Source organism: Narcine bancroftii, chromosome 1 (assembly GCF_036971445.1).
Source record: "Narcine bancroftii isolate sNarBan1 chromosome 1, sNarBan1.hap1, whole genome shotgun sequence".
NCBI lineage: Eukaryota > Metazoa > Chordata > Chondrichthyes > Torpediniformes > Narcinidae > Narcine > Narcine bancroftii.
The window spans coordinates 261,447,476-261,464,287 of NC_091469.1; the positions used below are offsets into that span (position 1 = coordinate 261,447,476).

Sequence of the window (16,812 nt, forward strand, 5' to 3'; positions counted from 1 at the left end):
TCTAGGTCACTGTAAAGTATGTCCAAAATTATTCAACAATAAAGCTTTAATTTGATAATAAGAAAAAAAAGAGTATTTGAAGATGTATCATATTTCTCTTTCATTCTTGAAAAGAAATAAAATATCCTGCTTCATAACAATCTTTCACTAATTTAATACCCTTTTGATCTTCAAAAGTTAATTATTAAGTGTAAATGGGAAAAGCTTATTTGATATAATGGAGTTTTACCTGAAATCTTGCTTTGAGTACCCTATGGCTTTTTTTATATACCAGAAATCCATTAAGTGTTTCAAAACAGGTAAATTATAATTACTCAATAACTTAGGATTCCATCTATAAATAAACTGATCCATCTTCTTCTCACCAATTAGAGATAGTTCAATATTAGCCTACATCAAAGGTTTATCTACTTTAAACATCCTATTAAATTTCAATTGTACTGCATCATAATAATTTTGAAAATTAGGAAGTTGCAAGCCTCCTAATTCATATTTGCAAGTTAATTTCTGAAATGATACCCTTACCACTTTATCCTTCCATAAAAATTTCCTAACCAAAGCATTTAAAACCTTTAAAAATTTTTTGAGGAATCTTACAAGGAATAGACTGAAAAAAATATTGATTTTGAGGAAAAATGTTCATTTTGATACAATAAACTTGTCCTATTAATTAATCAGTAAATCTTTCCATCGATACAGATCATCGTTAATTTTAGACAATAAAAGCAAATAATTTAATTCATATAAATGACTATAATTACAATCTACCTTAACACCTAAATACTTAATCTGATTATTTAAATTTCACAATATGCCTACATGAAGAATAATCCATTTTAGCTAAGGGCATAATCTCACTCTCTTTCCAATTAATTTTATAACCTGATATCTCACCATGCTGTTCCAATCTATCATGTAAACTCCTCAAAGAATTCTGAGGTTCTGTTAAATATATCAAAACATCATCTGCAAACAAATTAATTTTAAATTCATCAGATTTCACCTTAATACCTTTAATATTACTATCTTGTCTAATCACCCAAGCCAAAGGTTCAATAACTAATGCAAATAAAGCTAGTGACAAAGAGCAGCCTTGTCTTGTTGATCTAGTCAACATAAAAGGTAAAGTTAACTGTCAGTTTGTCATGACTCTAACAGTAGGATTTCTATATATAAAGCCTTAATCCAACCAACAAAATAACCATTGGTCGGTTAGATTCCTCCCGAGAAACATTAAAGAAATCAACTTCACAATATTATCTGCTGAATAATAATTTTGAATAAAACCAACCTGGTCTAAATAAATTAAATCTGGTAAATATTTAGCTAATCTATTAACTAGAACCTTCAGCGCAATTTTATAATCAACATTTAATAAAGAAATAGGTCCTTAAGACCCTGCTTTCAATGAATCCCTATCTTTCTTAAAATAATTACTTTAAAAAAAGAATCCAGAAAAGAATGAACGTCTGTCGCCTGAGCCCTAAGAAATGTTGAACTTAAATGGTAGAAACCAAGTAAAGTCTAGGATCATCAGGAGAGGGTATCAAAAGAGAGAGAAACAAACTAAAAGGGAAAGTTAGTCACACAGCAAACAATCAGATGGAATTCGCAACCAAACCCCTCAGAGTAAATGGAGACATGAGACTGCAGATGCTAGAATTTGGGGAGAAGAAGTAGACTTGTCAAGCAGCATCTGTGGGGGTGGGGGTGTGATGAGTTGTCGACATTTCAGGTTGAGACACAGTGATGATTCAGCATCTCAACCCAATATGCCAACTGCGCCTTTACCCCTACAGATACTGCTGAGTTCCTCCTGCAGTAGGGTTTTTTTTTTACCCAAATGGTAACAGTGTTCCCCTATCCCCTGGCGAATGGGCATCACTGAAGAATCATGGCAAGAACATTTGAAGATTATTGCAGTCCTTATGAAAATTGTTGGAGAAGGAAGTGAAAGATAATATTTTGCCGACTTGTAAAATGAAATGTCATCTGTGTTCCTGACATTTTCTAGAGAGAGCATAAAGAAGAAACAGCAAAAACATGTACCAATCTAAGAAAATACAGACCTTTGATAATCTGCACAGATGAAGCAGCTAGTGCTAGTCCAATTAACCTACTATATAATTGGATCCAGGATTTCCTCACCTCCAGACCATAATCAGTGAAGATCGGTAAGAACATCTCCTCCACAATCTCCATCTGGACCGGAGCATCACAGAGCTGCATTCTCAGCCCCCTGCTCTACCCACTTTACACCTATGACTGTGTGGCTCGGCACAACAATAACACCATCAACAAATCTGCTGATAATGCCATAGGTTGCATAAAAGGGGTTAATGAAGCAGCATACAGGAGGGAGTTTGAAAACTTGGCTGAATGGTGCACTAACAACCAATGACACCAAAGCCAAGGAACTGATTGTGGACATTGGGAAGGGAAAACCAGAGATGTACAATCTAGTGATCATTGGCGGTGGGGGGTGAAATCAGGGGTGGAGAGGTTGAACGTATTTAAATTCCTGGGAGCCTCTACTTTGGAGAAGCCTTCCTGGACCCAACACGTAAATGTCATTGTGAAATAAGCACATCAGCACCTCTACTTTCTCAGGAGTTTGCAGAGGTTTGGTACAACATCAGAATCCTTGTCAAACTTCTACTGATGTGGAGTCCAAAGTGTGCTGACGAGGTTTCATCGCAGCCTGGTATGGGGGCCCCAATACCTCTGAGCAGAGAATCCTACAAAAAGATAGTGGAGTCTGCCCAGTCCATCATCACAGGCAAAACTTTCCCCATCATCAAGAATCATCAAGGATTTATACTGCCAAGGATATACTTTGTTCTCATTGCTGCCATCAGGAAGGAGGTGTAGGTGCCACAAGACACCATGTTGATGAAAAGTTGCTACCCCTACCCCTCCACCATCAGATCCCTAAATAACAATCTCAATCAGAGGCTCATTTAAGGACTCTTACTTCGCATGTTATTTATTATTGTACATTTTCTATCCTGTACAGTTGGTTTCTTTCCACTAGGTTCTTGTTTGCACCTCTCTCTTTTGTTTGTGGATCTTTTTAAGAGTCCAGTTATTTGCACTTCCAATAAGTAGAAATTCCGCCTGAACCGCGGGCAAAAGAATCTCAGGTTTGCACGTAATGTAATGTGTGTATTCTGACAATAAATCTGAACTTTGAACTACTACCATTGTCCTCAGCCCTACTTCTCTCCACTGACAGAAATGTAAGGGAATAAGACGATGAGCTAGAAATTCCTGTCCTTAGCTCTGTGCAGGTGTTGAAATGACCGTAGATGGAGATGAAATTATATTAAGTGAGTGTTACAGAGTCATGGAGTCACAGAGATCTACAGCATGGAAACTGGTCATTCAGCCCAACTTGTCCAAGGTAGTCCCATTTGCTTGTATTCAGCCTGTAAACCTCTACATGTTTTCTATCCAAGTACCTGATTGAATTTTTTTTTGAACATTACCATTGTCACTGCTATACCACTCCTCTCAGTGCAAATGCCCACCACCCTTCTGTGTGAAACTGATTGTATATTGTCCACTCTCCCAAGGAAAGGTATGGAAAACCCATGAAGGCTTACCAATTTCTGGGATGCTAGATTTGTGCTGGTAGAAGAGTTTCAGATGACTGAATGAGTGGCAATCTTATTGAAACACACAAGGCTTGAAAGCAAGATGCAAGAATGGCATGTACCCTCCCTGGGGAGTGTTTGAGAGTCAATGTTCCAAAATAAGGGGTCAGCCATTCAGGACTGAGATAAGAACCATAGAATATTATAGCACAGAAACAAGCCCTTTGGCCCTTCTAGTCTGTGCCAAACTATTATTCTGCCTTGCCCCACTGACCTGCACCCAGTCCATAGCCCTCCATACCCTTCCCATCCATGCACCAGTCCAAATTCTTCTTAAATGTTAAAAATTAGCCTCTATTCACCATTTCAGCTGGCAGCTCATTCCATACCCCCCCATTCTCTTGTGAAGATGCTCCCCTAAACTTTTTCCCTTTCACCCTTAACCCATGTCCTCTGGTTTGTATCTCACCTACCCTGAGTGGAAAAAGCCCGTATATATTTACTCTGTCTATCCCCCTCATAATTTTAAATACCTTAATCAAATCTCCCATCATTTTTCTATGTTGCTGGGAATAATGTCCTAACCTGTTTAATCTTTTCTTGCAACTCATTTCCTGAAGTCCTGGCAGCATCCTAGTAATTCTTCTCTGCAATTTTTAAATCCTGTGGTTAAATGACCAAAACTGCACATAATTCTCCAAATTTGGTCTCACTTACGTCTGACACAACTTTACCATAAACATCCTAACTCCTGCACTCAATACTTTGATGTATGAAGGCAAATATGCTAAAAATCTCTCTTTACAACCCTATCTACCTGTGACACTGCTTTCAGGGAATTATGTATCTGTATCCCCAGATCTACCACACTCTTCAATACCTATAATTTTCTGTGTATCTCCTTTTTTGGTTTGTCCTTCCAAAATGCAACAACTCGCACTTGTCTGCATTAAATTTCATCTGTCATTTTTCAGCCAAATTTTTTTTTCCAGCTGATCCAGATCCCTTTACAAGCTGTGTCCCAAGGCACACCACTAGTCACAAGCCTCCAGTCTGAGAAGTAGTCACCTACCACTACCCTCTGGCTTCACCCATATAGCCAGTTAAATTCAGTTTACTACCTCGCCATGAAGACTAACCCCCCGTGTGGGACCTTGTCAAAGGCCTTACTAAACTCCTTGTAGACAACTTCTGCAGCCTTAGAGTAGTGAATCTTTTGAAATCATTTCCCAATAGTGCAGCAGGTGCTCAGTTCAATTCAAGAGACCCACAGATTTTTGGATATTAGGAATATCAAATAATATCGGAAAGTGGTACTGAAGAGGAAGATCTGCTGTGATCTTATTGCATGGCAGACGAAGAATGAGAAGCCAAGTGGCTCACTCCTGCTTCTATTTCTCCAATAAGTCTGCAGAAGTAAGTATTCCCTCAAAAATGTTTAATTACAACACTTGTCATATTTAATCATTGCCAAAGCCTCTTGACCGCTTTCAACTCATTAGCTGCCACAGGTTTATCATCAAGCTTTCAGCAAGCCATTTATTTTATGTAGCAGAAAGAACCTTTGGGTTTTTCGCCTAACAACCTGATTGCTTCACAGGCTTCTCTTATTTGACATTTATGTTTTGCTTCCTCCGAGCAAAAATAAACTTTTGCCTCTGACAACAGCCCACTCCGCCTTTCTCAGAAGACTAATGAAAGTTTAGCATGCCTAATAATTTCAGGACTAATTAGCATTGTACCCTGACTGAATGGCACTGGAGAGATAAAAAGGAAAAGAGGAATTAATTCAGAGCTGTTGGCGGTGTTGTCAATGGTTTCTGGCATCATTGGGTGTATTCAAAATACACCCAGAGTTTACCACACAGGATCTTTCATTATAACCATGTAGGAGTTGAAAGAATATTTCCAATTAAGAGATTTGGAACTAATCTGTTCTGCATATACCACCTTTGCTTTCATTTAGACTGGAGAGTAGGTCGGCTTTTTGTAATCAAAAACAAAGGTACAGATGTTCTCTCTTTCTGCCTCTAAGTTATGATGTTCCCGCTGCAGCATATCTGCATTATTTCGAGGGGGTTTCTAATTCCCCGATCTCTGCCCATATAACGCTTTCCCGGAAAAATCAAGATGTGTTTAACTAAGAAGCAATGTCTGCTGCAAATTCCATGGAAAGACATTTAATTTAATTGAGAGATGGGCCCAATTCACCTACGAACCCCATGCGATTTTTGGAGGATAGGAGGAAATCTGAGGACCCCCCCCCCCCAGAGGAAATCCACGCAGACATAGGGAGAACATACGTCAGGTTCGAACTTAGCATGCCAGTGCTGCAACAGCATGAACTAAACATCAAGCTAACTGTGCTCTGTCCTCACTAACTTAATGACTATTTAAAATCAATGATATTTTGTTATTAAGTGCCATCAATTTGCCTAGAATAAATTTACTTGGACAGATTCTGGGTTTTTTTTAAAAAGGAAATGAGATTTTTGACCTCTGAACTCTGGTTAGTGGTATAAATCGTCAAGCTATTTTCAGAATTCGCAACAAACGGAAAGGTATGGGCCCGAAAGTGTGAGAGAGGCAGCTATTTGAGGTGCTCTTCTTCTTTTCCACCTAACACCACGAGTAATTCATTCCATTTTCAAACAGAAACTTGAAGAGCGCCACATCACGTTCCACATCAGCATCCTAATTGGCGTGAGCACCGAAATTTCCAGTTTCAGTTAATCCCCCCCCCACCCCAAACCAGTTCCACCATTTCCTTCTGACCTTTATCTCTTCCTGTTTTCAAGCCCACTCCCTTATGCTCTACTCTCTTCCCAGTCGCATCTTCTCCTTTCTCCCCCCTCCACTTCTCTTGGTCCCTCCCCAACTCTTAACCCCTTTCCTTTTTTTAAAGAAAAAATGCTTGCTATCTCCTCTTCCCATCTTTGTCTCAAGAAAGGGACACAACTCAAACTGATGACTGCCTTCCCACTCCATTGATGTTGCCTGATGCATCGAGTCCCCTCAACTTCTGTTTGTCTGCTCAATATTCCAGCATCTGAAATTTCTTGTGTCTCATTCCTTTTAACTTCCTACCACATTTATTGATTGTCCTACCACAAATGCAACTCCCAATACCCCCTCCCTGCATCCCATTTCCAACAAAGGAAGTTTATACATGGTACATACCAAGACCCATGCTGAATTCCACCGGTGTTAAGTAGCCATTCTTATCCTGGTCCAAGCTGTCAAAGACAGCTTCCAATTGCTCGGGAGTCAGGGGTAACTCATTTTGCAATCTCTGTAACAAAGCATGAAGCAAAATCAGATATAATGAGGTTGTCCTGACATTCACAAATAAACAAGGGTAAAGTCAACTGCACCAAGATGAGCTACATCATGGATAAAAAAAACATCAAAAGAGTAATATCAATACAGAGAGAATCTATATGAATTATATGGATGGAAAAGAAGTTGGTCTATTTGGATCATTTCAAGATGATGATGCTTTACTGACTCCAACTCAAAACTGAATTTTATCTTTTACTTCCTTGGTAGCCAGACGTGCAATTTTGATTGAATAGAAACACAAGACTACACATACAGTATGGTTAAGTGATATTATGTTTTGTTTCAGTTTAGAAAAAATCAGATGTCAAATATTAACTTTCAAAAGACGTGAGGCCAATTGATGGACTATTATCATAGCCTAAAGAATTAGGGTTGTTCTGAAGCTTTGGTGCTGTGCTGTTCATCTGCAGGTTGGTGTCACTTGATTCTTATGTGTCAGCTGTTAACCTTGGTTAGTGGTAGGGTTCTGAATTATAAGGGTTTTTTTTCTTAGCTTTTGAATTATACATTACAATATACAGCTATACTGTTCAATTTTGCATAAACATCAATAAAAGTATTTTAAAATGAAAGGATGGCAAAGAAGTTAATATGGGAAACATTTAATTGGGACATAAATTGGAAGCAGAGGTACTTGGGGAAATTTATGGCAGAAATGTGGTAACTGATCAAAGAATACTTGCATGGTACTCTGCACAAGTATATTCCATTGAAAGACCATGGTGTACAGGGGATGTAGAAAATCTTGCAGGGAAGAAAAAATTTTACAAGGTTTGAGAAGAAAGGAACAGATTACAAGATTGTCAAGAAAGAGCTTAAGGACTGACTTCAAAGAACCAGTAGGGGCCATGAGAAGGCCTGGGTGAGCAGGATTAAAGAAAAGCCAAAGCATTCTACAAGCCTGTGAAGAACAAGATGAGTTGTGAGAGGTAGGACCAATCAGACCAATTATAGTGGAAATGTGTACGAGGTTGCAGGAGAAAGCAAAGGTCCTTAATGAATACTTCACTTCAGTATTCCACAGAGAAAAGGACCTTGGTAATTGTGTGGATAGCTCAACATGGACTGCAATGCTTGAGTACATTGACGTTAAGAGAATGAGTTTTTGAAAAGCATGAAGTTAGATTTGTCTTCAGGACCAGACGAGAATTACCCAAGGCTACTGTGAGAAGTGAGGGAGGAGATGGCTGAGCTATTGGCAATGATCTTCACATTATCACTAGGGACAGGAGAAGAACTGGAGGATTGGAGCATTGCAATTGTTGTTCCCTGTTCAAGAAAAGGAGTAGAGAGAACCCAGGAAATTATAGACCTGTGAGCCTTACTTCAGCAGTGGGCAAGCTGTTGGAGAAGATCCTGAGAGACAGGATTTACAAGTGTTTAGAGAGGTATAAACTGATTTTGGATAGTCAGCATTGCTTCACCAGGGGAAGGTCATATCTCACGAACCTAAGTGAATTATTTGAGGATTTAACAAAGAACATTGAAGGTAGAGTGGTGGATGTAGTATATATGGATTTCGATAAGGTTCCTCACACAAATCTCATTCAGAAGGAGGCATGGAGTCCAAGAAGGCCTTGCTTTGTGGATTCAGAATTGACTTGCCCAGAGAGGGCAGAGGGTGGTTGTAGATTGCATGGAGGTTGGTGCCCAGTGGAGTTCAGCAGGCATCTATTCTGGGACCCCCCTCCTTTTTGTGATATTTATAAATTACCAAGATGAGGAAGTGCAAGGAAGGGTTAGTAAATTTGTGGACAACATGAAATTGGATAGTGTGGTGGATAGTATAAAGGGTTGCCATAGGTTACAAAGGGACATCGATAGGATACAGAGCTTGGTTGAGAAGTGGCAAATGGATTTTAACACAAACAAGTATGAAGTGGTTCATTTCGGTTGGTCAAATTTGAAGGGAGAATATAATGTTAATGGGTGTCAGGTTTAGTTGGTTTCTTCTGTACTTCCCTGCTTCTAACTAAATCTTAAAAATTTTAAATATTTTATGATTTCAGTCCATGGCCCCCAGGCACCATTGGAAATGGCTTATGCACGATGGAGACATAATTTCCACATCTCCTTGATTTAAAATTTATTTTAAAAAAAAGGATGCATCAGGTATAATTCCTAACAGGCACATGATCCTCTGCATCCACATGCTCCTCTGCCCTCATTTAGAGGACAACTATTAACCCCTGCGTCTTTGAAGAAGCTGCAGCTACAATACTGCTGCACAATTGTGCCATGCGCATTATCGGCACAGCATTCCTTACAGGGCAGCATCTGATCATCTGAGCAAATAACCATCAGATTTAACTGGATAGTACAATCTAACTGCAAACTGATAACCCGTCAGTGCATCTCCTTTCAAAACGGTCACATGAGCACTCACAAGAGCCTCTACTCTCGGTCTTGTTCAGCTGAATCCACAGTTGGAACCATCAGTTTTACACCTTCAGGCTGTGAGTGAAAACCTACTGACTGGTAAGTTTTTTTTTTGGTTTTGTTTTTCCCTTTGACTTTCAAATGATCAGTAATATCCTGGCTGTTGATATTTGTAATAATCCAAACCAGGAAACCGCTTCCATTTTCTGCACAGCACAGAAAAGATGGAAAAGGTTCCTTAAAGTTACAATCAACCTGGAGGCATTCTGGATTAATTAGTGGGATTCAGCAGTGGAACTTTAAGGAATTGGCTGCTTAGAAATGTGGAACTACAGTGGAAATGTGCAAGTGACAACCATAAATTTGCTACTACTTGCAGGTTCTAACTTTCATTAAAATAGAGAGAAAAGTATTGAATAATCAATGACAGGCAAAAAAAAAAGCAAGTATGAACTTGCATTAAATTTAATGACATAAAATAAATTGCTGTTTTTTTTAAATGACATGCACACTTAAAAATCTTTTTCCCCCATTGCCTTTGCAACTTGTTATTTTCCACATTCTCTCTCCTTCTTGGCTAAGGTTCATTAAACCATCCAGAGCCATTCCTCACACAGTGCTAGCTGGCCACGAGGATTGAAAGCACATGTTAAGGGAGGCTGAGCTCAATTCTTTCTTCATTTACTTTCCCCGAAAATCACTCGTGGTGTCAATAGTCAGCAGTGCAGAATGCAGAGCGAACAGCCTCGTTCTTTTCCTATGCTCAGTGCTCTTCCATCATCACACCTGTCAAGAATAGTGTCAGAAACTTTGTACTGGTCTCTTTCTCATGTCTGCAGCTCAACACACCACCAAATTTTTTATTTGATTGCGGACATGATTAAGGTTACATTTACCACTTAGAAGTATGAGCTCTGAGACTATTACAAGTGGTTTAACTGACATATATTGGAAATAAGCTAACAGCTAACATTTGCCTGTGACATAATGCAAATGGATCCATAAGAGGATAACATGAGTCTAATGATTAAAAATACTTTGCCACCGCCAAAGAATTATACAGGAAATATACACTTGGTCCTTGAGCCAAATCTTAGAAAAACCCACGTGGTTATTTGCACTTCACAAATCTTTCCTTTTTCACAAAATTTCTATCCAATTCCTATTTAAAAGTTCTCTTGAATTCTGTTTCCACCTTAATTTCAGGATGTGCTTTCAAGATCTTACTGACTTAATATCCAAGCACAAATTCTCTAATCTCGAACTTGTCAATTATCTTCAGTCTGTACATTAGGTTCTTGACGTCTCCTGCAGATTTCAGATTTATTATCAGAGTACATTCACATACAACCCTGAGATTCCTTTTTCTTGCAGACATGACAGAATTACCACTAATTGATAGTGCAAAAATTAAACTCTACACAGCATGAACATGTAAACAATCAAAAGAATGGTAAAAAAAAATTGACTGTGAAATACAGGGAGAGAAAAGAAAATCAAAAAAGTGCACAAGTAAGAGGACTTAAATGAGTCCATGATTGAGTTTGTCGTTGAGGAGTCTGATGGTGGAGGGATAGCTGCTGTTCCTGAACCTGGTGGTGAGACTCTTGTGACACCTACACCTCTTTGCTGATGGCAGGAGCGAGAACAGAGCATGTGCTGGGTGGTGTGGATCTTTGATGATTTCTGCTGCCCTCAAACAGCAGCGTTCCCTGTAGATGTACTCAATAGTGGGGAGGGATTTGCCTGTGATGTCCTAGGTTGTGTCCACTACCTTCTGGAGGGCTTTGCACTCAAGGGTATTGGTGTTTCCATACCAGACCATGAATCAGCTGCTCAGCACACTTTCCACCACACCTCTGTAGAAATTTGCCAGGGTTTCTGGTGTCATACCAAACCTCTGCAAACTCCTGAGGAAGTAAGGAACTGACGTGCTTTCTTCACAATGCCATTGGTGTATTGGCTCCTGGAAAGATCCTCCTGCAGTAAACCCCTTTGTATTTTTAAACCCGTTTGGTCAAACCCATTGTGTTGACTGTACCTGTGGCCCCTCCCACAGACTCCTGAATAACGGTGACTGCTTCGCAGCCCCCTCCTCAGTTCAGAGCAGCCAACTAGTATGGACATGGCTCCAGTCTTTAGCGAATAAAAGCCTATCATTTTGTATAACTTCAGTCTTTTGGAGTTATTGATGATGCATCACCTCAGAGATGGTAACACCCAAGAACCTAAATGTGGTCACCCTCCCCACCTCTGATCCCCCAATGATCGCTGGATTGTATACCTCTGGCTGTCTTGAAGTCAACAATCAGCTCCTTAGTTTTGGTGATAGTGAGTGCAAGGTTGTTTGTACACCATTCGGCCAAGTTTTCAAATCTCCATTTTGTACACTGACTCACCCACTTCTTTTATACAACCCACTACCGTGGTATCGTCAGCAAATTTGTAGATGTGTTATTTTCGGACCGAGCTGCACAGTCATAGGTGTAAAGTGAGTAGAGCCAGGGAGCTAAAAACACAGAACTGTGGTGCTCCGGTACTGATGGAGATTGTGGAGGAGAATTTCTTACCAATGCGCACTGATTATGGTCTGCAGGTGAGGAAATCCATGGTCCAATTACACAGTGGGGTGTTAACTCCCAGGTCTTGGAGTTTGATCATCAGTTTTGCGGGGTTAATGGTGTTAAATGCAAAACTATAATCAATAAAGAGCATCCGACGGCAATGTCACACAAGGGCTCAGATAGTCTGTGAAGTCTGTCTTAAACTAATTCTCAACTTTTCAATTCTAGTTAATTTTTTTTGGGAAATATTAAATTTTAAGTAACATTTGTCAGGGCTCAGGTGCACAAGACTGAAAATTAACCATTTCCAAGACTTGGAAACCCGGTTAGTGTTATAATTAACTGGCTGGAATATGATTTTACAACATTTGCCTGCAAATTCTCGGGAAGGGGCTTACTGGTAATTTTTCTCTCCCACGTTAAGTCCTCCTCAAGAAAAGGAAACTATTCCCTTTAATTTTTCCCTTGAAGTTTCTGTTCTAAATGTATTTCTCCATTTTATTGCCAATATACATTATTTTTACTATTAAATAGCAATCACCAGATTGAAATACAAGCTCGTATGCTTGGAAAAGTAATTTATTCTCAATGTAAGACGTTAAATTCTTCCAGACAAAAAAAAACCCCTGAACTCCCCTGTGTATATACCCTGTACTACAAATAACCACTGGAAGGAGATTACCATGGAACTATTTTATCATTTTAATATTAAGAGAGCTGATCTCTTATACTATTTCTTCCTAATCAATCTGGACTGTATTTTGCATTGTGAGCACTGCTGTCTAACGATCAGGAAATAAAACCACCACAGGACTCGTGCACAAGGAGGCCCCTTCACCTCCTTATCCAATCAACGCTTTGTGTCACCTTTAATTCAGGATGATCATCAATGTACTTAAAAAATGCACTTTTCGACCTATTAAATCAGTGATGAACTGCTTTTTGTTGTCACTACATTGCTTCCAATTACAGAGGTGAGAAGTGTCATTGATACAATAAACAAAAATGATTATACTGTAACATGAAACCAGCAAGAACAATTCACATCATGTTCCATAACCTCACTGCACACAAATTCATGAAATGTACCCGATAGTAAAAAAAAATGCTGATTCCAATCTGATTGTTAACGATGCAAAGAACAACATAACCAATTCAACAACAAATCAGTGTGCAATATAATTAAATTAAGAAGGACCAAGTTCTTGCTTAGGTTTTGTAAAACTGTCAGAGCAGTGGTTCTCAACCTTTTTCTTTCCACTCACATACCACCTTAAGTATTCTCTGTGCCAGAGGTGCTCTGTGGTTAGTAAGGGATTGCATAAGGTGGTATGTGAATGGAAAGAAAAGGTTTGAAAACCATTGTTTTAATCGTACCTAACTGACTTGTTATGTGCATGGTTTCATAACTCCAAAGGAAATGGGCCAATGACAATTTTTCTCAAGCAAAATGTTTCAGTAACAATTCGGGCTAGAGCAGTGGTTCTGAACCATTTTTCCCCCACTCACATACCACCTTCAGTAATCCCTTACTAATCACGGAGCACCTACAGCATAAAAGGATTACTGAAGGTGGAATGTGAGTGGAAAGAAGTTTGAAAACCACCACTGTCAGAGGGAGGGGCAAGACTCCCTTCAGTTAAACTGTTCAATATTATTGTCAACTGGTTCAGTTCTTCACAGGTCAAAAACTCAATGAACCACTTCAACAAATCTTTTTAACTGCTAGATTTACTGTAAGATATTCTTTTTGGGGCACGAGCTTTTAACCTCTCATTCTCACTGCAGCATTCCTTAACACTCCCCAAATCCACTCAAAGTCAGGGATCCTGACAATGCAAAACACATTAGTTTGCCTCCATGTCACCCTTCAAGTTTAGCATCACCAGTCACTCTCAAAAGCAGAACCATGACCTCTACAAATCGGCAACTTACTTTAACTCAGCTCTATCAAGTCAAACATTAATGTAGTATTTACCTCCAAGGTCCTCACCCAAGTTAGGGGCGATCCTGATTTAAACAGGAGTCTGTTCACATTGGCCTCAAACACTCGATCTACAATACGGTGAACACCCTTTTACAAGCACAAGTGAAGACCATCACATTCTTCTCAAGGCAATGAGAAATGGAGATAAATCGAGCTCTGCTAGTGTTTCTTATATCCCAAGATGGGATTGAAAAGTAATAGTCTGATCCTAGGATGAGAACAAGACCTTTTGTAGAATATATTGGATTCAGTAATCTTATATATGTTGATTGATGTGCCCTCTAGTAAGCCAAGTTCAACCTAAAATTACTTAATTTACATTCAGTACAAGAAAGAGTACAATTTCAAGTGAAATTCGGTCTATTTTGTTATTCCTCACATCAAAATTAATAACAATGAAACTTAATATCCCCCTAAAGTCTTCTTAGAGATTAACTCATGCTGCAACAGCTTGGCGCTAACTTTAGGAGAAAAGTATTTTCTACTTGATGTTCACTTAAGCTGCTGCTTTCTTCATTTTTTTGGCACCTGGATAGCAAAGATGATGCAACCAGTGTAGCCAGATAGCCACAGGTAAACGGCTTTTCTTGGCCTTACTTGTCTCAGTTTCCACTCGGCCTACCTAATAGGGGATAATCTTGCTCACCTCCTTCCCCACCCACTGTTAAAAAAATTGGCGACCCTGCCAATCTATCCACCGTCATGTCCTCTCTTCATTCCATATAAGCCTGGCCCTTGCCCTTGACAGGTCGAATGTGGAGAATGTCAACGACATACGAGCCTCAATCAGGCTGCCCAAACTATAGCCACACCAACCCTTCGTGTGAACACATGAAGAACTCCAAGCTTGAGTACATTAATGTACATGAGCCCAGAGCAGAAAGCTGAGAGCTACTCATCTAATCCCTCGTTATTTCCTTATGTGATGCAGTAAACCACTGTTATGCTGCAATTGGCTGCTACCAGTGGACACACCTCCCAAGACAGATCCAACCCATAGCCCCTTGCATGCTCCTCATTGTACTCGGCCTTGATCAGTCAATAAAGTTGATGATTGTTCCAGTCCATAGTTAATAAAATTAGTCGCTTTCACGTGGCCAGAATATCCCAATGTAAAGCCGCCTAAAATACCCAAATGCAGCTGTTGGGAGACCACCTGAAAGCGAAGAACCCTGACCCAAGGACTACTTATCCAACCCTCCTAGGGTAGGTGAATTCTCTGCTTCCTAGCGCTCCCCCTAGGCACCTGAAAGTGGACGGGACTACGGCCACATTCGACATGAGCCGGCATTTGCTCCACAGCATCCCTCCCCGCTGCAGACCTTTCAGGTGCTAGAACAGTGCCTTCAGTGCTGCCACCTGAATGTCATTTCGCACACACCTGCAGCCGGCTCTGGAGCCACATTCTCCCAGCTATTCCACCTGAAAGCATTAATAATCACAAAAGACTGGAGTTGTGAAACTGATTTATTAACTATAGACTGGAACAGCTATCAACCTTGTGACAGAGTATATAGAAAAGTTTTTGGGAGATAAATTGGGAGGTCTGTTAGAGTTGGTTACATAAAAAGGCTTTAAAACAGATCTTATTCGAACAACTGGAGCTCTGCCCCATGCTGGGGGAGGGGGGGGGAAGAGAGTGAGAGAGAGAGAGAGAGAGTCTGAGAGGGAGAGACCAAGAGAGCGAGAGAGCAAGAGAGAGAGAGCAAGCACAAGAGAGAGAGCGAGCACAAGAGAGAAAGCGAGCACAAGAGAGAGAGCACGAGAGAGAGAGAGAGAGAGCACGAGAGAGAGAGTGAGAAAGAGACCAAGAGAGAGTGAGAGAGCAAGAGAGAGAGAGCAAGAGAGAGAGAGAGCGAGAGAGAGAGAGAGCAAGAGAGAGAGAGCACAAGAGAGAGAGCACAAGAGAGAGAGCGCACTTCTACAGTGTTACAGTCAGCAGAAGCAACTGGGACTGGAACAGGAAAACCCCATTTGGAAGATGGGTTGTGAGTGCTTAGTTCAGCCTGGTCAAAACCCTTGTGGTTTATGCAAGATGAGAGGACTGGCTGCCTAATGTTTGACTTGGAATAAGGGAAACAAAAAGGAACTCTATGGTGACCTGAGAGAAAAAAATTATCACCTGGAGAACCCTGAAGGGGCTCTCTCTCTCACTCTCGCTCTCTCAAAACCAACAACAACCTTCCTGAGCAGTAATCAAGCACCAAAGCCTGGTAGACTTTATAAATGTTAAATTCTGTGCACAGTATAAGAATTGACTGCAACCAGTGAACTTGGAGGAATGAGAAGTGAGATTGGACTGTGAACAAAAGAACTTATCTGAACTTACACACACATTACACACACGTGCGCTTAAAATTAGAAGGGAATTAAGTTAGGTTAGTTAAGTTAAAGTGTGATTTTGTTTTCATGTTTAAAGAGAATTAAAAGCAACTTTAATTTAAGTAACTATTTGTCTTGATGAATATCTATTGTTGCTGGGTTTTGGGGTCCTCTGGACTCATAACAACCTCATTGACTGATCTAGGCAGAGTGGAATGAGGAGCATGCAAGGGGTTATGGTTAGGATCGGTCTCAGGAAGAGTGTCCAGAGGCAGCAGCCAATCATAGTACAACAGTGGTTTACCACATTTGACTAACCTGTTTCTCGGATTCATCCTCTCATGAGGATATCAGCTGCTGGACTCCCAGTCTCTTAAGTGCATGAAGTTTGTGTTTTATGACTCACACTGGTTCCCATTTAAGTAATACCTGAACTGCAACAGCAATATCTTCCTTTTCAAATGCTTCCATGGGCTCTCCCCGCTTTATCTCAGAACCTTCTCCACAATATCTACATCCCCAACACCAGATTCCCAAATTTAAACACATCACATTCAGCACCTTTGATATCTGCAGTCGGGGCCCCACCTCAGGATTTCTTCTCCTGACCCCCCTTCATCTC

General features: G+C 40.1%; 1 protein-coding gene across 1 annotated transcript in view; it reads right to left on the minus strand.

Annotated features, from left to right (window-relative positions):
* The window catches only part of cracr2b (calcium release activated channel regulator 2B), a 137,257-nt gene that overhangs the window by 60,280 nt on the left and 60,165 nt on the right, over window positions 1-16,812 (minus strand). Inside the window, exon 3 of the mRNA XM_069896715.1 lies at window positions 6,777-6,888. Coding sequence (XP_069752816.1) covers window positions 6,777-6,888 — 112 coding nt within the window. The remainder of the gene's footprint in view (window positions 1-6,776; window positions 6,889-16,812) is intronic.